The sequence below is a fragment of the Cyclopterus lumpus genome, chromosome 10 (assembly GCF_009769545.1).
Source record: "Cyclopterus lumpus isolate fCycLum1 chromosome 10, fCycLum1.pri, whole genome shotgun sequence".
Lineage (NCBI taxonomy): Eukaryota > Metazoa > Chordata > Actinopteri > Perciformes > Cyclopteridae > Cyclopterus > Cyclopterus lumpus.
This window is the reverse complement of record NC_046975.1, coordinates 11073482-11099031: the sequence shown is the minus strand read 5'-3', so window position 1 is coordinate 11099031 and position 25550 is coordinate 11073482. Positions and strand designations below refer to the sequence as shown.

The window sequence follows — 25550 nt, the reverse complement described above, 5'->3', positions numbered from 1 at the left end:
TGATATGGCAGTGTGTAATGACTTAGGAGCGTCTTCATTTGCTCTGTCCTGTGGATTCTCTCCTTGAGCACTGCAGGAACACCAGTGTACAATATCACTGCTGTTCAATAATTATATACACTTTAAACATGTGAACATCTCAAACACTGAGACAACAAAGGTCCCTCTAGCTCAGGGACTGAAATATAGAAGATCAGAACCTAGTTCATTAACGGTGACCAGCTCAGGAAGATCAGAGGGCAGCTGAGTATAGGGCCTCTGCTTTGAAGGTCAGTAAATATCTTCCTGCTGGCTTTGTGTCCTTTCTTCTTCACCATGTCAACGAGGCAGCGTGCCCGTCTGCACTGGTGTTGTTCTCCTGAAGTATCGAGTCATTCTACCCCTTGTTCAAGACACGATCCTTTAAAAGGTCACCCAGCAGCTAATTAATCAGTTCTCTGGACACTTTCTCCACAAGTTTAGACCTCACTTTGGCAAGCTCCTCTTCTAAAAGAGTAACATGGAAAAAATGAAACAACTCAAACTTTGGGCTCTTAAGGTGGTTCATGAAGCAGACACTACAAAGATTTAGTGACAGTGTAATACTAGTGTTGCCCATGTGGACATGACTCCTTAATGTTCCTGTTTATTTACAATCTCAGGACTCAGTCAAGCACACCATAAGCTATTACTGTATTAATGTTCTTGGTGTTAAACCATATAACTGCAAAACCTCTGACCATTCCTGTAAAATTCACCTAAATCGCCTATCCGAGGCGTACCCAAAGTCAATTGAAAGCTGTTCTTAAACCTTTTGGAGTCCATGCATGGTTTTGGTCTCTTTTGAAAGGTAAAACTGAAGCTTTTTTTTTTTTTTTTTTTTTTTTCAGAAATAATGTAAGTGCTATTGAGTAATAAAAGTTTGAACATGCCTGAATATTTATTTGCAAACAGATGACTATAGCTGGGACTTATTAACTGGAAAGAAACAATGGGAAAAAAGCATTTATGCTTTTTTTTGCCTTATCTAGTCCAAGTTCAAATTTGATAACAATACCACAGAAAATTAATATTTTACATGTGTTTTTCTAAGGGTATGTCCATTTGGAGACTCCAAAGGACCCTTGGTCACATACCTATGCTAAAAAAGACGACTGGTCTTAAACACTTGAACATACAGTCATAATTATGGGCTCTAATGAAAGGTGACGCTCAGAGGTATCCCATCCCACGATTCACTATCAGTATTGCTGACACAGAGTAACTGAAGCATATGTCTCTTCCCGCCAAAAACATTGCCTCTTCCTCAGAGTCAATTGACATTTCTCTCTCTTCAGCTGATGTCGCTGTCAGCCGAAGACACAATCAGGGCTTCTTTGGTCGAATATGTTGTTTCCCCCAACGGTTTTAGCAATACATACCTTCTAAAGTCTCAGAAACTCTTTATTTTTTTTATATACTATATATATATATATATATATAATTTTATTTTTTTCTTTATTATTTAAATGTATTAAATGTAATATGTCCTGCTCTACTATTTTATTTTATTGTATTGTATGTATTGTAACCATGCTGGCTGCTGCTCCAAACAAATTCCCCCCTGGGGATGAATAAAGTATATATCTAATGTCATCTAATCTAATCAAAACAACGCTCCACTAAACTACGTGTTATGATGCGACAGCAGGCGCATGTTAGTGACGTAGATCTTCAGCGTTGAGCTCGTTCGAGATGAGCCCGTCCTGCGCAGAGTCGAACACGGCCGATCGGCTTGCAATGCATGCTAGTTAGATTTGTGTACGAGTCGATCCTGCCCTGCGTCATGCACACGTGGTCAACGATATTCTCACGAGACTTTAGACTAAGGCGCCGCAGTGGCTCTCCACCGACTGTGTGGCCCAGTGCATGATGGGAAACGCCTGGCTGTCGCCACATCAGAGAGCTGATTTGACATCAAACACCACGTGTCGTAGAAAATTCTTATTTTCTGTGTAGTTTGTTGACTATGAGTCTCAGGTTTAATCTAAACACATATATTGTGTAATTGATCATAATAAAGCTTATTTATATAACACATCAAAACGAGTAGCAATGTATTTGACAGGCTGACATAAAAAGAACAAAGGATAACATAACATTGTATATATATTTAGGTATATTTATTTATTTATGAACACATTTGAATAAATCCGAAGGAGGTCTGTGAACCACAAGTAGCCTACAGATCGGAACTAACAGGAAGTAACTGTTTCTGTTTGAAGGCAGCTGAAAACTGTCCGACTTAACCAGTTTTTTGTGTTTTTTTGTTTTTTATGTTCAGGAGTTGTGTCATGCAAACAACATAAACAACCCAGTTCAAAGTATTACTTTATTAACGACAAACAACATGCGTATTTCTCAAAATGTGGAACTATTCCTCTTGTATTGAGATCTGTCTCTGTGTCCATTTCTCTGTGTCTGTCTCTTGTAAGATTCGTGTTCAAAGCTCCGGGTCCCGTGGCCGCAGAAAATTCAGGATTCGAGTTAAAGTTTAACAATATTTAATGGCAAAGATAATACTCATGTAGCGTTCACGATCGTGGGGCCAGAAAGGAGGAACTCTCCACAGACGGAGTGCAGCTCCCAGGGAGCCACAGACCGGGGCTGTCTCGAGTCTCCAGACCAGTAGAACCATGTCTCCCCAGAACAAATGCTCGGCTATTAGTATGGTCATGCAAATGAATTCACACCTAAAGGTTAGTTCCATTGGTCAGTTCAAAGGATGCCGTCGTTCTGTTCGCTACGCCAATTGATAATTAGCGGGGTCAAAGCTCACTCTTCCGGTCAAGGACAGGAAGTTCCCCTTCACAATAAAACCCTATTATCCTGCCTTCCGAATAAAAGCAACACATTAGGTTTCAATCGGCATCCATTTTAACTATTGTCTAAACAATAAAACATTCATTCATTCTCATGCATCATACAGTTAATCATTACATTTGTCATTAAAACAGAATAATAAAACAGTGATCCTCTCTTATGTTTCACAATACATTCCTCCAGAATATTCCTCATAATATCCCAAATTAATTATCATATCTTTCTTTATGTATTAATTTAAAACATAAACTTCTCTTATCTACATGTGCAAATATATATAAAATCCACTACAACCTAACACTCTCCACAAATGTTATCTCAGTCCTGAAGCAACCAGTGCTAACGTCATTACTTGTTTCATTCACCAAGGGAATATTCTTTTAATTCAAACTCTTCTAAATGAGAGAGAGACCTCTCCTGAAAAGGTCACATGTTGATCCAGCTATAGGATCACTTTATGGTTTCATTTTATAACCTTTCACACACATGGTCTTCCTCCGTGTCTCTTCCACTTGCACATTTCCGGCGTACTGTAAGGTCAGACTGTTGGGAATTCAGCAGCTCCAAGTAATGGTAGTTGTTCACTATCATACCTGACATTTTAGAGACCAAAGAATTAATTAAGAAAAGAATTTGCAGAAACACCAATAATTAACATAATCATTAGTTGCAGCCCTAGAGAAGTCTTGAACATTGTAATTCATGTTCATTGTAAGCAGGGTTACCTGAGTTGTTTTGGTCTTTTTCCAAGAACTTCTTTACCTGAAATACTATAACTACAAGTGCCAACTTTAATTCAAAGATGTTATTATTAATATGTTATTTTCATAGTGTATAGTTATGAATCATTGCTGAACTTCAAGTAAAGAAGGAAAAAAAGATACGTACATTTCTTTGTTCTGAGCTTTTTCCTGCACCATACATGTTCAAACTTGCAAAGTGCTGGAAAAAAACCATATTGACACATGGTGAGGAATGATAGAAGCGGAGGTAGTGATGGCAATGGTACAAGAAGAACAGAAAGTTTGTTCAACAGGCCACTCCTTGTTCCCTCCTTTCTCATTCGTCTCCTCTCTTTCCCCACCATGGCTTTCGCTGGGAAATATGAGCTGGAGAGTCAAGACCAATACGAGGAGTTTCTGGAAGAAATTGGTATGAAGGATTGTTTTTTTTTTTATACAAAGGTCAATAATAGATCAATGTGAGTCTTCATTCATTTAAAGTTCTGTATTTGGAATTCTTCCTGCTCTGTCACAGGGCTTCTCAATGCCAAGACAGACCACAAAGTGGTAACGGAGGTGGTTCAGGATGGGAACCACTTCACCTGGACTCAAACCATCCCCAACTGGACCTGGTCCAATGAGTTCACCGCTGGTCAGGAGTGTGAGCTGGCAACAATGAAGGGCGTCAAATTCACGGTGAGTTAATAACAGGCAGCGGAGAAAGTTGCAGTTAATGTACGGCAAATATTCCACATATTCACAACTTGTCATAAAACTGTCATGTAATTGGACTCATTGGACATTCGCTTGCGTGACCTTTTGTGACCTTTTGTGACCTGTAGGCTCCTGTCACTATGGAAGGAGGCAAGATCTCAATTCCGTTTCCTCAGTACCACTTCACAGCAGAGCTCACGGAGGGAAAGCTAGTAATGGTAAGAGAAGTATAGCCACGTCACAAACAAACAACAAAAGTTCTATTCATTTTTCAACAACCCTGTATGGGAATTGCAGTTATATGTTCATCCCAGATCATCATTATCTTTTTTTGACCTGTTCTCTAGAATTGCATAACACCAGGAGAGAAGGGTGTGACATTCAAAAGAATTAGCAAAAGGATCTAATGCTGCCAGACTCAACATGCTTTATTGGAAAAGAGGTTGCCCCGCGGCAGGAAAAGTCATGAAAGTGCTCGCAACAATGAATCAAGAAGAATAAAGTGACCAAGCGGATCTCTTAGCTTCACAGCATTGTTGTTTTACCTTCAGATCTAACCTCATCGAATTGGTGAAACTATGTACTGTATTACTACAAGGATGAAATAATGTATTATGTTTGATCCAATATAAATGTCTGAATATGGCATGTTTTGCCAAGCAATAATGGGATTTTCTTTTATTTGTATCACACCATTGATGTTGCATTAATGGTCTCTGACATTCTAAGTCCCACAAATGTTTTGTGTGTAACTTGTACACACATCCACCACAAAGACAAAGAGGTATGTTCATATGTATATTGTCCTGGGCATTAGATTTATTTATTGGTTCAAGTTTCAATTAATGTGTAGGAAAACAACTGATATTGAGACCGACTTGACACAGACACACCCAGCTAATTTGGGCCACATCTCAACAACGTGTAAACATATTTGGGAAACTGATTCTTCCAAAGTGACCCTGGTCTAAAAATTAAGATGGCAGAACAAAAACACAATTTAAACTAAATGTAATCTGAAACAAAATTAAGAAATTACCTTAAATGTCTGCCCATCCAGAGTTTCCAGTTTACTCTCCTTCCCAAAGAGGCAAGTGTTGCTCCAGGTCTTGTCCATCATACATTTTGTGAATCTAAATTGCTCAATCTGATAGATGTCATGTCACTCTTGGGGTTGTGGGGGTCTTGAATGTTCAGCACTAATCAACACATTTTAATAGATCGATAGAAATGCTGAATGACACAGCTCCGTAAAAAGCTCGACTGACTGTCACCGCACGAAGAGAACGATCAGCAGCTGCAACTAAGACGCAGGTCAATGGCGGCTGATACCCATCACATATATTAACAAAGCATTCAATAGACACAGTGGGACATGCTGTGCCTCCTTTCCTCTGCACGGGACATGGGAGTGGAAAAGACAAATCCCAGTATGAGCAGCCGGAGATACATCTTTATGTTTGGTGCCAGGACGACCAGAGGGAAACAGAGCTTGAGCTTTGGATATATGAATATTTATCCCAAAACTGTTTCAAGGAATTGGATTCTGTTTTAATTATTTGATTATATTATTATTATTATAAGTAAGTCATTCATTCAATGTTCATGGTGCAGTCGGTTACATACATTTTACTTGAGCTACCGCCAGAGTCTTTAGACTTGAAGGAGACCCCTTTGGTTAGTTTAGATTAGATTAGAAAACTTTATTAATCCTCAGTGGGGAAACTCATTTGCCACCAAACATTCATACAGACAGACACAGTCCATAGAACACAACAGACAAGTAACACACTACAAGGAACAAGAAAACCAGAAGATGCCCCATAAAACATGACCATCAGAAAGATGCTAAGTCTAAATCGAAAAACACCTAAAGGTGTTCATTAAAAAATCTAACTGCTGCAGTTTGTTATGTATCTGGTCTCATCATACTTTATTTCATCTTGTTCTGTTCCCTTCCTCTGGTTGTTGGCCTATCTGGTTTTTTTCACTTGCAAACAAACTAAATGAAACCAAATATCTGCTGGGAATGTCAGTGCCTAAATCTAAGCCAATGCAAAAATGAACCGCTGCAGGCTCAGGTGGTAGAATTAATTTTAATATGATATTTGAATCATATCAACTGCCCCTCGGGAGGTGTCTGGTGTTATAAACACAATATCACAAACACAAACTCTTTCTGCCTTCAGAAGCAAAGTCATACATATAGGCCTTCAACTATTAAACACACAGAGGCAGAGTGAAACACTCCAATCCACATTTGCAAATGTAAACCTTATTTATTGGAATAAAATTCCAACTTCTAAAAGGACAAGCTCACTCTTTGTGAATTCATCTTTGAAGTGTGAACACATTCACTGAGATGTGTTGTGTTGTATTTATATATATTTGAAGGCTTTTGATTTTAAACACACAGCTTGGTTCTAGACCCGAATCGCCACATCGGCAAATGTTTTCAGCGATAAATTAATGATATGATGAAAATTCAGTCTGATGATCAAACTAACATGCACATCATCATCTGAGAGACCACATTCATGCACATATTTTGATTTAAGCTTTACTACTAGCCTTATTTTGCTTTATTTGAAATTGAAGATGCAAAACAATGCAATGAAAAACATCAAACTGCCATTCCTCTTTATTTTACAATTTGATATGTTTCCAGACGTGCATATGTCTAGTCAGGTTTGCTCAAAATAGCCAATGTGCAGAGGACATCCTTGGTTTCACGGACATGATGCCAGTTCAGAAAACTTCCTTTCCTAAAATCTTGATAGTTGGAAAACAAATGGTATAAATAAACATGAGACCATCTGTTGCCGTTCCCATTCAGCTGCTGAAATGAATAAGAAGTGTTCCTCCCAACTATATATTCACATATTACTGCTGTTGAGCATTTCTGACTCCTGGTGAGGCGCTGCACTGTTCCATTGTCTCCACTAAGTGGCGCCCTCATTCCTCAATAAAACACAGAGGGAGTTTGCCCCTCTGAAGGATTTCAATTTATTAAACAGAATGGGTGTCTACTTTTATTTTGCAAAAGGAATTATAAAAATGTTATAAATTATTTCGCTGGAGGACATTCACATTTGGTAAGCCGTCATTAATATTGACTTTGCTAATAATTATCATATTCCTCTGTTCTACAATAATTTAGGGATACAACTCTTCAACTTCTACTTGTTTATGAGCAGTTTGCTTCTTTTAATGAAGGAATGCTGTTGCATGGGGGCAACATGGAGGACACAAAGTCTCCATTTGTCAACGTAGTTGTGTGTCTTGTTGACATATCACAAGGTTCCTGTTTCAGAGCTACGTGTGACATCACACATTGAACGGAAGGAGGGATCTTCTTCACTCTGAATCGGAGAGGGGACGGATAAAGGAAAATGATAAATGAATAAAAGAAACGTCACCTAAACAAAAACAATAATTTTAAATCCACTTCAAACTAGTTATCCCTCAAATAGTGTGATGGCCTTTTTTGTCGGACTTCAATCTAAATTAAATAGAGTAAATGTAGTTTTTATTAATGATACTTAAAGTATATATTTGCTTCTTGATGGTCTTTTTATAGCAACATAAAAGAGAGATTAATTTTGATCATAGTCATTTCAGTGCACTGGGGAGTATTGCATCTGCTATACCTTGACAGAAGGTTTCTACCAAGATTTACTTTCGCATGGAAACTTTACATTTTATTCAGCAGAACAAAACTATGTTGAAGCGAGGCCTGATAAACCTACCACAGGGCCTCGGGTCAAAAATGAGCTGCCGGGCCCCCTTTAACCCCCTCCTCTCCTGACTTTGTGCATTATGAACACTTCCAGGTCCCATGTTTGCCGTGTGGTCTTTTGATTGAACACAGATGAATTTGGGAATTTGTACCATATATACATCCCCTGCTGATTAAATGTTCTATTGTTAATTTAAAACAAATTTACTGAGACCCCCACCACATACATAAGGTCGGCCGCCCTCGCTGCACCCCCAACCAACCCATTTACAAATTCTTCCTGGAGGACACATAAAAGGAAGCGAGCAGCTTCTTCCGTCCCCCAAAAGCTTACAGGAGACTGTGAAAACGCTCCATTATCAGACTGACAGCCTCCTGGTCTCCGCCCCTCCTTACAGATGGGCCACTTAACATAGAAGATCTGGGAAGATTATCTTCAATCTCAACAGCAGCACATTTTTACCAGACGTAAAATACTCAAATCATGGGAATAGTGTGCCCAATACCAATTACTCTTTAATCTGTATGCCAAGTTAATTATGTTTCGATCAGGCTTATGTGGAGGAACATTGGACTTTATTTCTTTTTTTATTCTTTTGTTATTCAACTGGATGCTAATTAAAGATATGCGAGCTGATATGATTAAGCATTTAGAGATGGTTATGTTCCAGACTTTTGACATAAAAAACCAACTCAATTTAAAACAAAGAAAAATATTGTGCTGATTTTTTAAGAGAACAGAGCTGAGGCTCAAAAATGTCCCCAGCCCACTGCGGTGTGTCCAACACAAGGGAGACGGTCAATTTGCAAGTATTATGTTGGAGTATAATGTCTCGTGTGTGACAGAGCCTCCTCACTGAATGGATTTCTATATATCAAAATGCCACAACACAGAAGGCTCCAAGAGCTGTGGAGGCAGAAGAGACGCTGAACTTGTTCCTCAAATACTGAACAACTGTCTGAAGTTGGAAAAGCTGTGCTGCTCATGGATATGCTATCCACCCGTGGTTCCCACGAGTGAGGGAATGAGAGATTACATTATTTGTTTTGATTTGACTTTGAATACAAAGTGTGCTGTAGTCAGTGGTGGAGCAAGTATGAACATCTTTGAGTTCAGTAAAAGTTACATACAATAACAATACTCCAGCACAAGTAGATGTCCTGCATTCAAAACTTGAGTAAAAGCAGTTATAAGAAAAATACACTTAAGAGGATAACAATAAGTTGTTTGTTTTATTTTTGTTGGTGGTTCACGTGAAGTTAGGTTCAACAACCTTAAAAACAGTTTAATCTTGAGAAATGCATCAAATGTAATCTGAAAAGTAACCGACAGCTGTCAGGCTGGGCGTGAAGAGTGTAACATTCTCTTTGAAATGTAGCGGGGAATATAGAAGAACATGGCAACACTTAAGTTGTTTCTTTAAATGAGTAAATGTACTTGGTTACAGTTCACCACTGCGTCAGGGTGGTTTACCGAGACACTATTTAAACGAATAATGTGTTGCATTGACAGCATGCAGTCACAGCTGGCGGATTGTGTGTAAAGCCTGCAGGGCTCATCACTGGAGCTGCTGCATTGTCTTCCCCTTCAACCAATCGGAGCAATGCAGCGGAAAGCGTCATTTCCCTAAAAGCTGCAGGCACTTTGGTAATGCTTCCTCAGAAGAAACACGCCCCTCACAAACTCAGTTCACTTGTGTTTATTTTTCCGTGGCACATTATGATAAAAGAATTCCTTCCATCATTCGGTGTCACATAAACCAAGACTACAAATTGGTACAAAATAATACAAAAATATAAATTGGAAGTTTGTGGTTTCATTACCATCACATTAGACAAGTGGTGTGTGGTGAGAGTGACATCAGCACCTTTCACTGGAAGGAAAAATGCATCTTCTCTAGCTAAAAGACAAAAGCATTCAGTAATATCTATCACTCAAAAGCAGGCGGCTGCAATATGCAACATATTAATTGTGTTCAGAGCCCACTGCCCGCTAGAGGAGATCAAGCTACAGCAAGTCAAATCACACAATTGTCAAAAATAAGTTACAAAAGATGAACCAGTGGTGTACACGAGACAGTGATGGCTGTGGTCAGTTTAAACAGAAGAAACGGCGTATTGCACCTTTGACACCTCAGTGAGACGTTGCTCATGAATTATGAGGAAAAGAGCAAGTTGAACTCTATGAACAAAAATCTAGTTCACGCCAACGGCATTCATCGGGAGAATCACAAAATGCTTTAAACTAAAATACACTGAAAAGGAATGTAAAAAATATAACAAAACTGTACACAAAAAGTTAAAACAAGGCATAGTATCTTACTCCAGATCACTGGAAGGAAAGCAAATGATCATGTCCTTTTGAGCAGGGGGAAACAAACAGATGTTTAGCTGTAAAAGGTTTAATGGGTCGTGATTAAAAGGTCTGAGTTTCAGAAGGCATGTAGTGTTATGAGAAAAAAAGCATGTCTTACTATTAATTTAAGCTTCATACCTGCTTAGGACAAGGCATGACATGGTGCGACGTCCAATGTCCAGAGCAAACATTTTAGAACTCTGTCATAATCCCAGAATCTGGAGTCCACAGTAGAACTGCAGGGATTAGTCGACTTTTTGATTAGACAATAAATTTGGTAAAAAATGCCGCAAATTCTCTGGTTCCAGCTCCTCAAATATGAAAATGCGATGCTTTTCTTCATCATAAGTGAGTGAACTGAATATTGTTTTGGGTTTTGGACCGCTGGTCAAATAAAACACTCCTTTTGAATACATCAAATTGAGCTTTGGGACCTAGAACTGGCATTCTTTTGACAAAACGGTTAATCGGAAAACTAAGCAACAGATTAATCAGTGATGAAAACAATTTGTTTCATCTAATTCAGTAATCATCCCAAAACTTGTGCTCCACGGTTATTCAAGGCATCACCATGGTAACCAAGGGGCAACCCTTGTGACCGACACTGGGAATCTGGATGTGTTTATACGTTAACAGGAAGTGGAAGATTGGAAACTGCAGCTTTAGAAATTTGGGAAGCAATTATTGTCGACTGCCCACAGATGTGTGAAACCAGTGACCACAAGGTTGTTCCATGATGGCTATGATGCAAACAGACGGTTTCATGCCTTCAGTTATCGACTTGTCAGCAGAGTAGAGTCCAGTGATGAAGGGAATATTCCAGCACCCACAGGTGCTGCAACAGCATCCACTTTAAAGCATAATAGCACAGAATAATGGGAAAGCTGCTAGTTTCAGCCTTGAAACCTGAGCCTCAATAAACAGTTTATATCGACGGGTATAAAGAAAACTATAATTAATCAATGGTGTGGTTCTAAGTTGGTATAAAAAGCTACACTATATCAAACAAAAGTGAAATAGAACAAAAATAAATGAGTCATCATAAATAAAAGCTATGGCATGTTTCAATGGCATCATATTCAAGTAATCTTGTTCAAGTCCCTGATACTTAGTGGTTCATGTAAACATTGGAGTCCTTAACACAGACACAGAACCAACAGTTTATAAGAAGGCAGCAGCAATTTATATGTACAACACACGAACATCATCCACGTCTCCTTCACCATGCTGGTCCAGTTTGTGGTAAATTCTTTGAGTGGTGCCGGAGACACTGAAATGAAAACTTTAGGAGGACAAAGCCTGCAGCTGCCAGAGAGACACGTCTTCACCCGAGTGTGAGACGGCTCTGCCACAAGGCTCGACTTTGGAGGCGGAAGAGAACCGATGATGAGGACAGAGAGAGGAGGAAAGAAAAACAGCTGCAGACTTTACCTGCTGTGCTCAAAGTAATGAATCCTTCGTCCCTTCAGCTCCAACCAAGACTACAGGCGTCAGATCAATGTTCACTGACGCAAACAAGAGTCAGCGACAAGCCTCTAATTATTCTTCTTTCTCTCTCTCAAATGGTCACTCAAGAAAAAAACACCAGCCAATTTTCTCTCTAACATGAGTTACGTTTTTGGGATTAGAAAGTTAAAAAAAAAAAAATTAAAAAAATTCATGTCAAGCAGCCAGATATCTTTATCACAGATACTTTGCGTTCTGTGTACTTCTAAAATTGGCTCAGCTATCACACGACTGAGAACAGGCACTGAATGAGGTGGGTGTTAGATGACACTGCTGTTTTCATCTCATTCACAGTGATGACAGTCTCATAATAACACGGATCTATAAAACCATTTCAGAATATAGCAATAACATTTTTGTATTTCAAGGTGGTGGAACATTTGTCACGTCAGTGTGATCACTTCCACCGGGTCTGTCTTGCCTTTGGACCTCTGCTTGCGTTTGAGGCGTCTCTGTGTGAGGGACGGGGGAGTTGGACTAGCTAAAGGTGTTGCGGAGCTGACGGAGAGAGAGAGGAGGTCTGCAAAAGGATATTTCGGGGTAGGGAATTGAGTCGGACGCATCGCAGTGCACTCCCGCAGAGGTTTTTGCTCCCTCTCCGTCTCCTGGCGTCACCTGTCAAAGCAGCCCGCTGTGAACGAGTGATGAGCCCCCAGGTATCCCCCGCTGTAGGCCATGCTCAGACAGTGGCGCGGCTCTCCAGCGAGAGCCATCTGCACAGAAATGGGGCCCTGGAGCGGCAGCACTCGAGCCCCCGGCTGAAGACCAGCGGTCAAGCTTGGGTAGGAGGGGAACCCACCCCCAGGAGTCATGGAAGCAGCCCCAGTTAGGAGACTCATCCTGTGGCTCTGAAGGAAGTCCTGAGACATGTTTACCACAGGCCCCAAAGCCTGGGAGTCAGCTAGAGCCTGCAGCTGGGACAGGGACGGGGAATGCTGGGAAAGGTGTGGGAAGCCGTCTGGCTGAAAGAGCAGCTGTGGTGTGGAGGAGGTGGAGGAGGAGGCTGGTCTCTGGATGGCTGACACTGGAGAGAGGTGAGAGGTCTGGGGCTGGGACTGCAGAGAGGAGGGCCGGTGAGGAGGAGTGGATTTGGTCTTGTTGGCCTCCTTAACGTCATTGTCATGAGCACTGTGGAGAGGAAAGGTGCACGTATGGGAAATGATTCAACAAATATGCAGGCAGTTGAATTAGAGCTAAGTATATCCTTGCATTGCAGGGTAAGAGCAAAGTGTGAGCATACCTGAGAAAGAATAACTGCTCAGAATTAGTGTGAACTATGTAAACAGTTACATTTACAAAGACGCAAACATAAAAACACACAGAAATGTCTGACTTAATTACAGATGTTAAATTACACAGCATCAGCTAAGATTATGAGACAGACAGGCATTGTCAGATGACACACACAGAACATAAAAAGCCTCTTCTGGTTCAAGCAACAGGCATCATATAATCCGAAACCATGGCAACCAAAAGCATAAAGCGATAAGGGCCTCAACGTCATCTACCGTGAGCAGCCCACTACACTTTAAGATGCTTGTGTTCCAGCCTCGCTTTCTGGTAAGACCCTTTTTCTCTACGTGTATGCGTGCATGTCCCTTACAGCAGCATGAGCTCAATGCACTGGGTGAGGTGGTCCCAGGTGTAGCCCGTAAGCAGATGCAGAGCGGTCGTCCAGCTGGGGGAAATCTGAAGGCAAATACGAGATGCTGCCACACACGCAGCAGCAACCTGGGACGGTCGGAAACTCAGGAAAGCGTGGTCTAGAAGAACCCAAAGACAATAATAAATTCATATTCAACACATGTGGAACAAACCAAACAAAGTCCAGTTCACCTTCTTCCTCATAACCCACCTTGCAGTGACACTTCCAGAAAGTAGTGAGTGTATTTGTCCATGAAAGCCTTGGTCTTTGAAAGGGAAGAGAGGGGCCAGCCGTTGTATAGGTCGCCCTCCTGCACCGAGGCATGGAGGTAGTAGTCAATAAAGTGGGCTGGTGTGGGCATGCACAGATTCCAGCCAAATGTCTCAAGCAGCAGGAGCTCCATTTTGATCAGATCCTTCTTGTTGAGAACCAGGTTTAGGCTGCACATAAAGCCCAGCGAGTTCAGCTGCTCCAGTTTGGGAACCCGGTCCTCCTTTTCCTCAAATTTACCTGGAAGGAAAGGCGGAGATGTAGTGAGGTCACTGAACAGTGTGTTGTGCAATGAATACAGTTTGACAAGATGCGTCCTCTCTCAAATACATAGCCATGAACATGCATGTTTTGAAGAGCAAATACAATCCAACAATTTAAAAAGGAAATCAGTCTACAAGTTAGATAATCAAATGATTAATTTATTAGCAGGTATTCCAGCTGATCAAATGTGAAAACAGCATGTTCTCCATTTTCAGTCTTTAAAAAGTGAAAAATTCTGGATTTTAGGTCTCTCTCTCTCTCTCTCTCTCTCTCTCTCTCTCTCTCTCCTCCTTTCCATGGCAACAGCACTGAGGCCTCAGGGGTCTGTGTGACCAGTGGAAAGGAGTGACTGCCTTTAATCCAAGGATCCAACAGGCCTCCTCTGCTCAAATCTAAAGAATGAGGGTGAGGAGGTGTCAGGTTACTCTGATACAGGCTTCCCTCTAAAGCATGTGCATATCTTACACACAGCTTGAAGAAGGCCGACATGGGGACTCATTATAGATTTATAGTGAAAATAAATTTAATTAAATAAAGTGAAAGTTGAAGCTCGTCCCTTACTGGATTTGTTTTGTCCGATATCAATATTTGAGAACACAATAATGATATTAAGACAGATGTGTATTTTGTTTTTAGATAAAACACGCAATCATTTTTGACCAGTCAAAAACTAAGTACCCCAATTATGCATTTAATTATAATTTGTCAAATGATGTACATCAATTAACACAATAAAATATTCTCATATCTACTTAAACCTACATTGTAGTGCGTTAAACCATTTATTCCATGTATATTTATTGTTTATAAATGATAATTAGGTAAGTGACGTAAAGTGTTAGCTTTGATAAAGCTCCATATTTTTTATGATATGCATGTTATGTAGACAAACCATGTATTTGCAAAAGTAAATGACCTGAAACATATTTTTTATTCATGTGGGGCTACTTTTTGTTATTTATCAGACAATTCAAACGCCAATACTCATTTATCTGCAATAAGCTGGTATTGATCAATATATTGGCCTGACTGCTTTAACTATGATTTATCCAGTTCTAGTCATGTGTGGAAAGCAAGGATGCAGTCCAAGTGCTCAAGAAGCAAATTATGATTACTACTCAAGGTATATATATATATATATATATATATATATATATATATATATATATATATTACACATGATTACAAAAATACATCAGCAATGTAGATCCCTCACAATTCATTTAAACACAAACAATCACACACATACTGCCTGCTGGGTAAGTGTCACTTAGTTGCTGTTGCGGACTGAGTCGGATTATAAAACTATGTATTTGCTTTGTCAAAATATGCATCCAGTTGGGAATTACAACAACCCTTCTGTTGGGGGTAAATATTGGCCTCTACGCTGAAATCACGGAAACTAAAAATTACAAATAGGGGCTTTGACTTTTCCTCGCTGTAGAAAAATGCAGATACGTTGGATTCTCTGCTGTGCCTCTCATAAAAACATCATGTACCACTTTATGCCCATGTCTCAGTAAGTGGGACGTCTTCCTACCAAAGTGCGAGTTTTACCACTAATGTTGCAACCCACCATTAAGCAGGGCAGCAGATAGGACGAGAGAGGGAATGGTTGAGAGTATTAGGGGAGGGGTGTGGGGAATCTGTAGCCCAACAAGCCAGTGGTGTAATTAGCAGGGAGGCAATAATAGGATCTCTCCACCAGAACAGGAAGCACTGAGAAACAGGGCTGATTGCACCCACCAGGGCCCGTTACACAGCCCAGTCCACACTTGCCCCATTCTCTTACCCTCATATCCTCTGGATCAGTGCTCTGTCTGCTGCTAGACTGCTATGTCCACACAGACGCTGCCATAAAAAGCCATCAATGACCCCAATCTCCACACAACCCCAGCCTCTTTGATCTTAAAGAGACACAACGCAAATCAATCTCCTCATTGTGCTGCGATTACTCCTCTGGTTTACTGGGATGCCCAAAAGCTTTACGAACAAAAACCAAAGCAACTTCAGAGGGACCTCCAGAAGTACAGTATGCTTAGAGCCACAAACCGGTTGGACTCCTGCGTGCATCACAGACTGTATGACTAAACCGTGTTCTCATTCATTTCAATGAGTTAGCACAGCAAGGGTGCAGCAACAGAGCGCTCCAGCAAAAAAACAAGTCGACTCGGATTCCACTTTATCTGCAGCATAACCCAATGTTAAATACAAACGCTAATTAGGGCTGCAACTAACTATTATATAAGTAGTAATTTAATTATTAAAAGTTTTGCCGATTCATTTTCTATAGATCAACTAATCGTGTCATCTCGTGCCATCATATTTCGGTACCGATAGACAAATAATGATTTGTATGTTGTCTTCTTACTGACAGCTTGTAGCAACACAACCAATGCAGCTCAACGTCCTGTGTTAGTGTTGTCAGCTTGAATGTGGCCTGAGACAGACGGCGCATTCCTCTCCTGAGATATCAGCCTACCTGGAATGCAGGCAACTAAATGATCCTATCTTAAGTCAATGCCCAAGGAAGAGATGCACTGCAGAAGAAAAAGCAAAAGGAGCCTTCCTTTTTGTTGACACAACTACCTTTTTTTAATACATTGCAACTTCAGGGCACATATCCTTTCTCATGGCGCCCCCATGTGATGGTGATGATGAGAAAAGGCCAAGTAAACAGGGTGAAGTTAGAGGTCACGGGTTGGGGAGGTAAGGTCAGGATGCAGGACCTACTCCCAGGTGTGCTGTTTGGGTAAGAGGTGGAAGTGGGGGCTGGGAGGGGTTTAGAGTGATAGAGGCTGTTGGAAACCTGAGAGCTGTATTCTCACACAGAGACAAAGGCCCCCGTTTCTGTTCTTCTTTTTGCAGACATCCTGCAATTCTAGTCCATCTTAAATCACACCTCAAAATAGTTAGGTTACGCTAAAAGCAGCATAAGGAAACCACAATACATTTTATACTTTCACAGTTTCAATTAGCACCCTGAAACACAGGACCAGTGACTCAATTCTTGGGGAAATGTTCTTAATGGAAAAACTGACATCCGTGAAAAAAATAGATGGATGTATTTTTCAAATGAAGTTGTATTTGTGATCTACTGGTTATATAATATATGCATGTAGATATACTATGCATGTAGCTATAACAGGTCTCATCAAGCTGACAAAAACAACGATTCCTAGTTTAAGGTGATTATAAACTGATGAAAATAGATCTCCCCAAATGCTACACAATGGTCCTTAAAAGTGAAAGAAAACACCTCGATCTTTTCATTTTCTCGACTTCTTTTTCTCCTCGACTTGACAGCCGTGGAGGAATTTCCTCTGCTCTTTAAACTCCTTTTATTTGCCGGTTCATCTTTCATTGGGAGTGTGAAATTGGTCACAGCTCCATCACAGAATCTCCATGTTGCCACCCCTGGCCCCGGCAGCTCTCACAATGTAGACCAGGGCCGACCCTTGACCCCTGATGCTAATGCCTGGGTGACCAAGGAGAATCTTAGAAACCCAGCCCTGTGTATTCATGTGTGTGCGTGTATGTGTGGTGTGTTTTGGGGGTATGCCGTATGGGTGATGAGGGCTGACAAAGGCAGCGTGTGGACAAACAGAACATGAAATATCACTTAATTCTGACATTTGTATTATAGTTTGTGGATTACAATTACACACGAGAACTCATATGAACACAAAGGCGACTGGTGCTTTGGCAGCATTTGATGGTAATAAATATTTACTTTTTAAAACCCATTGAACATCTTTACATCATTTCTTTAATTATGATGGCCCCACATGACAATAGTTGAAACAGAATTATTGTCAAACCTGTGAGGGGATAAAGGGGGAAATGGGTTCCCTATTAATCTACATTTCAGGGCACCCTGCTGGGTGGTTCAGTTCTAACATGTCCCATTTTGCAGGCCACCACCTCTCCCTCCCTTTCTACCCTGTTTAACATCAGCAGCCGACCTGCCTTTGAAGTACCGCTCCACTCGTTTCCCAACCCCCCAGGGATGTGGGGCTGCTTTTAATGGCCGCCCTGTCCCAGGCCTCACTTGCCTGTCCCTGACAAGGTGAGTGAACGAAGAGGAAACAGAGCCAGCAGCGAAAGGTAAAAGGACACCACCAGAGCCCAGTCGGTTAAATGGTTATGTGGCAGTAAAGCACAGCCTTTTCAATGGGAAATACTCTAACGGATTCAAATCGAATGTGAATCTTAATCAGATGATCGCGAAAAAAGAATCATAGGTTCCTCACAAGGTTGCCACAGCAACTATCTCCCCATTTAGCAATGTTAGCTTACAGCAAATCGCTACCACACACACACACCAACCTCGACCCAGCAGCTTCAGCTCCCCTCCCCCTCTCTGGAAAGGGTCTGGCTGCCTGTCCTGCTTGCATTAACGAGCTTTTGTTTGAGGCCTGACTCGGAGAGCATATGGCAGGTGCCCCTCAGCACACAGTTCCTCCCCACCCTCGGGCTCCGAGGCCCATCTTAAGTGCACTGTGTAGTCAATATGACTGAGCTTCTTGTGCGATCCACAAGATGCTCTTTTTGTTGTTGTCAAGAGACGCTTCACTGAATCGGGTTCACTCAGCAAAATACATTAAATCAAGTTTCAACAATAACTTGGTGCCCACTGATTATAATCATGAGCCACACAACCAAATAAAATAAAAAAGGTACATAAAGAGTAAAACATTGTGACAACATATACTAGCTGGCAGCAAAGCGACACGTCCATGATGTCATTTAACATAACAAATGGATGCAATATGCAGAGCTCTGACTTCAGGGACCGAGATCTGCCAGAAAGACTGATGTGATCACCGCAGGACTTCATGAAAAGCTACACAATAGAAACTTAAGTTTGGGGATGTGAGCTGATTTTGAATGGAAATTTGCAGTGCATTCAAATGGTGAATACTGAAATTCACATTAAATTCCCCAGGATTTTGGTTCCTTGAAGTAATTGGATTATCTGGAATGAAGTGAGGTCTTTAAATATCCTTCCAACTGTCAATAAAACTGAAAAACTGACACCAATCTCACTCCTGCAAATGAAGAGCTCATCCATGAACAAACACATGCACACACAAGCATCCACAAAATACACACACACAATAGAGTAACAGGATTAAGCATTGACTGCTGAGAGGCACAAAAGAGGTAGCGATTAATTAACAGAGCGCGGAAGCCAGAACATTTTAAAGAAAGACAATGTATGTGCCTGTCAAAGGCAGGCAGTGGGACCTGGGGAGGCTGTTCAATAACTAGGCCAGATTCCAAAGCACCTCAGGACACATAAAAACCCAAGACAACTTTGAATCAAACGCCCTTTCAAGCCTTCATCAATCATGGCTGCAACTCCCTAGAGTCCTGGAGGAGTCGGAGGCAGGAGAGAAGAGAGCCTGACTAACACAATCAAAAGATTCAATAGAAAACCAGATTAATCTATTAGAGAATAGAAGAAGCACCTCTGTCCAGGTTGGCTTAATAATATTTATATCACTCCATGAGCAAACTCTCAAAAGCTATTCTTGGATTCTCATGAGATTGCTTTTAAATAAAACCTCTTTCAAGTCATATTCAAATTCATCCCACCACAGAGACTACGCTGATTGCAAAGATGGCCTGTGTGCGACTACTACACACACACACAGAGAGAGAGAGCCCTCCCAAGTGAGCGGGCCCTATTCCAGACTCCCACTTTGACGGCATCATTAGTCTAATTACCCATGATGCCAAGGGCTGCACTAATGTACAGAAACCTCACAGTCTGTTAATCACAAGACAGACACAGAGACACTAATAACTACCACACAACCTGCACCATGCATCAGCAGGGTGGAATTATTAACATACCTGCTTTACACAAAACACATCATATTATATTTTCCAGCATGTTGGTTACTATTTATTATCCCTTCTGCAGAAACACACAAAAAGCAAAGAACAACATCAACAAGTCATCAGTCTAGGGAAGAAGAGATATTTAGGAATAATATGTTTCTCTTTTCTTGTTGCCAACAACTAATACCTAATATCCTGAAGTCTGATCGCCAGAGGAAAGGGCCATTAGAGAATTAGCTTGCAGACAAAACAGATTTGATGAGGATTGTGGGGATGAAATCCTCTGCAACTAATCGCATGTTTTCAATGACTGGGGGAAAAGGACAAGAAAAAACTACTTGCATTTTAAACTGGAGGACATTTTGACCTTGGTAGGTGCGATACTAGTTCATCTCAAACTGACTGGATGGGACTAAAGTAACAGCAGCAGCTCCAGACATGTTATTGAAGCCAGGATGAAAGACGTACAAGAAGTTCTGCAGACACGGGCATAATCCCCAACAGTTCCTCCGAAAACAGTGACACACTCCTTCCACAATATAAACCGTGTTGTTTTTCCAAACAGACATTGTAGCAAATTGTTGACACAGCCTATCAGACTGTCTGAAAAGTGGAGCTGGAAGAAAAAAAATACCCCCATAGTCTCTAGAGCATAACTCAAATTAGCCTTGTTGCAGGAAGTGTTTCACCTTGTGCCACCTTTGCATAAACGGTCACTAATTTTAGCACAGAAGATTTACAATGTAGCGCTTCTGCATTTACAGAAAAAGTACAATGGTTTAAGATGAAAAAACTAATTTAAGTACCTCTGTAGTAGACTGAGGTCTAAATTAAAGCAATAGACAGGAGGGAACCTATATTTAATAACCAACTCTTAATTTTTTATTTTGTCAAACTAAAATGATGTGTATGGATATAAGTGATGACGTGGAAGGCTGAAAAAAAGACTTACTAGCTAAGAGCAGACACGACAGGGCGATGACATAGAGCTGCTTGACGGCCACATCATAGTGGTCCATGAACAGGTCCAGCAGGTAGACGGCAAGGTGACGCGCTGTAGGACATAGCTGGTAGCGATTGCTCAGGATGGCCAACAAGTCAGCAAAGTAGCGCCGCATGCCAATCTGTGGAGAGTGGGCTCGGTAGACCGGTAGCTTCAGCTCCTGGAGAGGGAGAAGAAAGAAGGAATGAAGGGGGACCCAAACAACAGAGGGAGGCAGTGGAGAGACACAGGGGTTGTGAAAAAATATGCATAATAGTGAGCCATGCATGTCCCCTGCTGACTGGGTTTAACTACTGTCAGGAGAGCTGCTGTGTCTAATTTACTCAAAGAATAAACTGCATTTACCGTCAAATTCTTGATTATGATTCAGCCTCATTTCAATTTCATTTAATTCACCATCGCTGCAGAGAAGAGGAGCTAATTTGGGTCATTGCAGGGGTCTCTGAGCAATGGAGGGTGGTCGTGTGAGTGTGTGTGTGCCTATGGTTGTGGGGGTGGGAGGCACGGTACTTCTAGTAGAGGTTGAGTAGAAGATAGGATTAGGTTTCACCTCTAGCACATCTCCTATTCATGTTCAATTAGCTGCATGTGTTTCAAAGTGCAAGGAAGATACTCAAGGGCATTAGCATTCAATCAGCCCCAGGTATCTTTGCAATCAGCGACAGACAACAGGAGAGCAAAAGGCTCCAGTTTCAAAATCTGCCTCAGAGAAGAAACAATAAACATTTAGTACTGAATGTACAAATCCACAGCACATACTTTCTATGCATTTAAGCTGCTTATGTGAACTTGTTTTTTTTTTTTTTTTTTTTGCTCTTTGTGAATCTGAATAAAAACAAGGGCTTTTGATCTGGATTTAATAAGAGATTTAGGATTGGTAGATTAATCTTCTTAAATTCAAACAGTGTGGGGTCCTTACATGAGGAGATATACAGAAAACATCTCCATCATATCAAAACTGTTGTTTAGAAACATCCCTGACTTGAGGATGGCTCAAACCGTCCAAAATGTCTTTAGAGCTTCATATTTCAAATGAAACGCATGCTTGTCAATCCTTAAAATAATACAGTTTACTGTAAAGGGACAACGACTATTTATTTTCAGCTGAACTAAGACAACAGTGTCTGACACTTCAATGGAATCTAAAAGTAAAGAGAACCCCCTCCCAAAACCACATATAGCCACTCACCCCCGTTACCACAACCAACCATACCACCCAAACTTTTCTCCCAGTGCTTCAGCCTCTGGTCCATCTGTCTGTCTGGGGGTACAGGGGCAGCAGGAGAATGGGGGTGGATGTGAAGGGTGGGGGGCTGCTGGAGTCTGGAGGGGCTCTGGGGGGGGGGGGGGGGGGGGGGGGGGGGGGGGCCTTTGTGGGGGACCCGCACCATAATTAAGGATTCCACAGCTGCCTCTGCCTGATTTGCATGTCTGATAATTTGCCACATGCTACACACCACAGCTATCTCCCACATCAGGGCATTACCACTGCAGCAAACGCCATCAAGGCAGCATGAGACTGTGGGGGAGCAGGCGCCACGCAAGAAATCTGAACACTGAGGGCCTTTAAAAACACAGATCTGAGACTCATTTCACCGTTCCTTTCACTTGCAAATGTGACTGCTGCCAGTTTAACCACATCTGAAAACATCCAGTTTGTGAAACCTATAAAGCCGTATCATCGAAATGTAAAGCAATCTTGTCAGTTTTGATGAAAGGATGTCCAACGGACAATTATTTACATTTTCAATTAATTAGTTGAATGTTTGAGACAGATAAAAAAAAAAAAGATTCTGATTACTTTTTGTGTGTGTGTGTGTGTATATATATATATATATATATATATATATATATATATATATACACACACACACACACACATTAAATTAAAAATTATTAATTGAGACGTTCTCATTTATGTGAGGAAGTTTTGACCTCAGTAGCAGTTATGATGAGAAATAAATGTACGCTCATGGTTGAGAGCTCCAACAATGAATCGGGACCATAATGGGCTGATTAATCAATAATGAATATAACGATTAGTAGCAGTCCCAATCGTGAGTTAGACAATCAAAATATATTGAGAAGCCAGAGAAAAAAAACGCAGTTCTTAAATGGTCTGACAGAACTTCTGAGTTAAAAGACAGACACAAATGTACAGTATGTTGTTTGCTTTGGCGTCAAAATAAAGATAACTCTAAATCTTTTAAGAGTCTCAAGCGTTTCTCAATTCATCATAAGTAATTTTGCAGTATTGACAAGGAGGGCATTGCATGTATATACTATAGAGAGCCTGTTGCTTGGAATTTCACCAAAATGCTGATATAGGGCAATCAGACCTAACATTAGACAGACTATCTCTCTCTCATTATAGTATGTGAGCAAAGAGTGGGTGTGTTGTTTAGTTTCCAGCTCTGCGTGCAGATTCTCAGTCTGATTGATGTCTCACTCTGAGTCAGACTATCCAGCATGAGTAAACTGTGAGTAAATAACTAAAGCATATACTCTGTGTGTGTGTGTGTGTGAAAAAAAATAATATATATATATATATACACACACACACACATATACAACAATTGATACCCAATCTGATACACTGCCGATCTCACTCTGCACACGAATACAATCTGTGGTACATTTAGACACCTGATATCTAAAACCTGATCTGCAGTCATCCCCCTAAGCGTGAAGCTAGCAGCAGAGTCCCAGCCCAAAGATGCCAGTCGAGTGACAGATGTCTCCATTAAAGTATCACATGGGAAGAAATATGATCATGCTTTGAGGTTAATTAAGCGATTTTCACTTAATGAGCCTTAAATCCTCCATGTAATCTAATTTAAATCATTTTTTAAATATACACCAGGACCATGTAATTATATTTGTAATGTCAACACAGGCCTGTTGGTTTAGGCTGCAAATAGTTATCATCGATAAAGTTGTCCGTTAATTTTCTCAATTAATCATTTTATCCATTAAGTCAGAAAATAGTCTATTTTTTGTATCAATTAGTTGGCTGCAAAAACTCAGCAACTATTAATAATTGTCATTATTGACACATATAACGATTATATTATTGATTAATTGGTTGGTCCTTAAAATGCTATTTTTTGCCAAATATGTACACAGTTAATCTATTATCAAAACGATTTATTTTCTTTTGATTGACGAATCGAAAAAATAGAGACGTTATGGTGTTGATGTTCTTCAATGTAAATACCAGGATATGTTTTCTATTTTTTTTAAAGTCCCAATGAAACCAGGTTTAGCTAAAGAAAACAACACATTCCCATCACAATAAGGCTGTGTTCAATAAAAGCTCACCTTGATGCGGAGCGATTGATGGATATCGGCAGCTAGCTGTCCTTTCCACCATTGCAACTCCCTCTCCATCTTTCCCATCCAGAGGACACTTCAAGAATCAAGTTTTACCTGCTGAGACACGCGGGTTCAACATGAAACAGGTCAGACACTTGTGAGTGGCGAGAACAACTTGAAAATATATCGTTTTTAAAACTGGATATTTACTGAGAACTATCTGACAAGAGTTACATTACACATTTTCTCATAAAACGGATTATCTCATGTAAATCAGCTAGATGTTTGTACTTACAGCTGAACTCTGGCGATTGAAATGCGTTTATAAATACAGTGGTTTTGGTAAAGTTGAACACCTTGCTAATCCCACAGCAGAGGTCTCTCTCCCCGCATAGGCCATTTTCTCTGCTCGGGAATTTAAATGGCTCAGTTAAATGCCCGCTGGACCACGTTGTCGGTTTACTGAAGCACCGCCGCGTTTCACTAAAGTCATTTAAATCACACGGTCGTTCACTTCCAACAAATAACTCACACGTCTCACTCTTTTGGTTATCATTTAAAACGCGTCAGCACCACGAGACAGCGGCCAAACAGTGAGGCTACACAAGTTAACTGGCCATCGAGCTCGCGCATACTCGCCTCGTTAACAAAATAAAAATAAAAACAACACACTGCGAAACAACTAAACGTCTCCTCGCGGTCACAGAGCGTTTCTCCAGCACGGCATCAACCCGGTGAACTTTTAATCTCGGTGGTTATTACATGTGCCACTCACCGCTCCGACGGGAATGCCCCCCAGACCCCTTTGTCTCAGTCCGACATCCTGAACCAGAGAACTCCTCTTCAGCTCAACTTTGAGAAAGACCTCTTTTTATCGGCGAAACGACAACGTTCAAATCCGCTGGCAAGTTCATTAAATAGCTGTCAGCGACAAATCCCGGCAACAGGCGCTCCGTTGCGCCGTTTTCTCCCCAACTGTGTGCACTTTTCCGAGAGGTTTCGTTACACCGTTTTCTCCCCGGTAGCTTCGCTGTAACAAAGTAACGTTCGCCTCCGCTGCACCAGCTGCTGCTGTTGCGGTGCGAGGCTCGTGCGCTCGACGTGAAGGGCCCTCCTCCAGCCTGGGAGTTGTAGTCCTTTAGCCTAGAGGTCAGTGTCAGAACTACAAACCGTCGCACGTTCACAAAACTGTTATTTAAAAAAATGTTTTATACATGTGGATATTATTTTAATTGTTTTATTGTTCGATTATTTCAGTTTTGTTATTCATTTGATCGCTTTAGTTATTTAGTTTACTTATAACACGTTTTATTAGAACCAAGCTC

At 40.9% G+C, this 25550-nt stretch overlaps 2 protein-coding genes across 3 annotated transcripts; one reads left to right on the top strand and one right to left on the bottom strand.

Annotated features, from left to right (window-relative positions):
* Nucleotides 1-3879: 3879 nt before the first annotated feature.
* Nucleotides 3880-5100, top strand: LOC117737099 (gastrotropin-like). The gene is made up of 4 exons (XM_034542754.1): nucleotides 3880-3993; nucleotides 4099-4259; nucleotides 4406-4495; nucleotides 4625-5100. The coding sequence occupies exons 1-4, from the start codon at nucleotides 3927-3929 to the stop codon at nucleotides 4682-4684; spliced, it is 378 nt and encodes a 125-aa protein (XP_034398645.1). The 5' UTR covers nucleotides 3880-3926; the 3' UTR covers nucleotides 4685-5100.
* Nucleotides 5101-9701: 4601 nt separating this feature from the next.
* ccnjl (cyclin J-like) lies at nucleotides 9702-25312 on the bottom strand. 2 transcript variants are annotated; one of them, XM_034543644.1, is made up of 6 exons: nucleotides 25001-25312; nucleotides 24232-24342; nucleotides 20860-21070; nucleotides 13734-14033; nucleotides 13482-13641; nucleotides 9702-13006 (listed from the first exon to the last, which is right to left on the bottom strand). In XM_034543644.1, exons 2-6 carry the CDS (start codon nucleotides 24307-24309, stop codon nucleotides 12490-12492), a joined length of 1266 nt encoding a protein of 421 aa, XP_034399535.1. In that variant the 5' UTR covers nucleotides 24310-24342; nucleotides 25001-25312; the 3' UTR covers nucleotides 9702-12489. The 2 variants fall into 2 exon arrangements, with proteins under 2 accessions (XP_034399535.1, XP_034399536.1); XM_034543645.1 differs by having other exon boundaries at nucleotides 24232-24339.
* Between the last annotated feature and the right edge of the window lie 238 nt (nucleotides 25313-25550).

Coding starts and splice junctions, on each gene's coding strand:
- ccnjl (XM_034543644.1), bottom strand. CDS start 24,309: ATGGGAAAGATGGAGAGGGAGTTGCAATGGTGGAAAGGACAGCTAGCT. Junction 13,642..13,733: donor TCTGGAAGTGTCACTGCAAG/GTGGGTTATGAG, acceptor GGGTTCTTCTAG/ACCACGCTTTCCTGAGTTTC. Junction 13,007..13,481: donor TGCATTGAGCTCATGCTGCT/GTAAGGGACATG, acceptor TCCTCTCCACAG/TGCTCATGACAATGACGTTA.
- LOC117737099 (XM_034542754.1), top strand. CDS start 3,927: ATGGCTTTCGCTGGGAAATATGAGCTGGAGAGTCAAGACCAATACGAG. Junction 3,994..4,098: donor GGAGTTTCTGGAAGAAATTG/GTATGAAGGATT, acceptor GCTCTGTCACAG/GGCTTCTCAATGCCAAGACA. Junction 4,496..4,624: donor CGGAGGGAAAGCTAGTAATG/GTAAGAGAAGTA, acceptor CCTGTTCTCTAG/AATTGCATAACACCAGGAGA.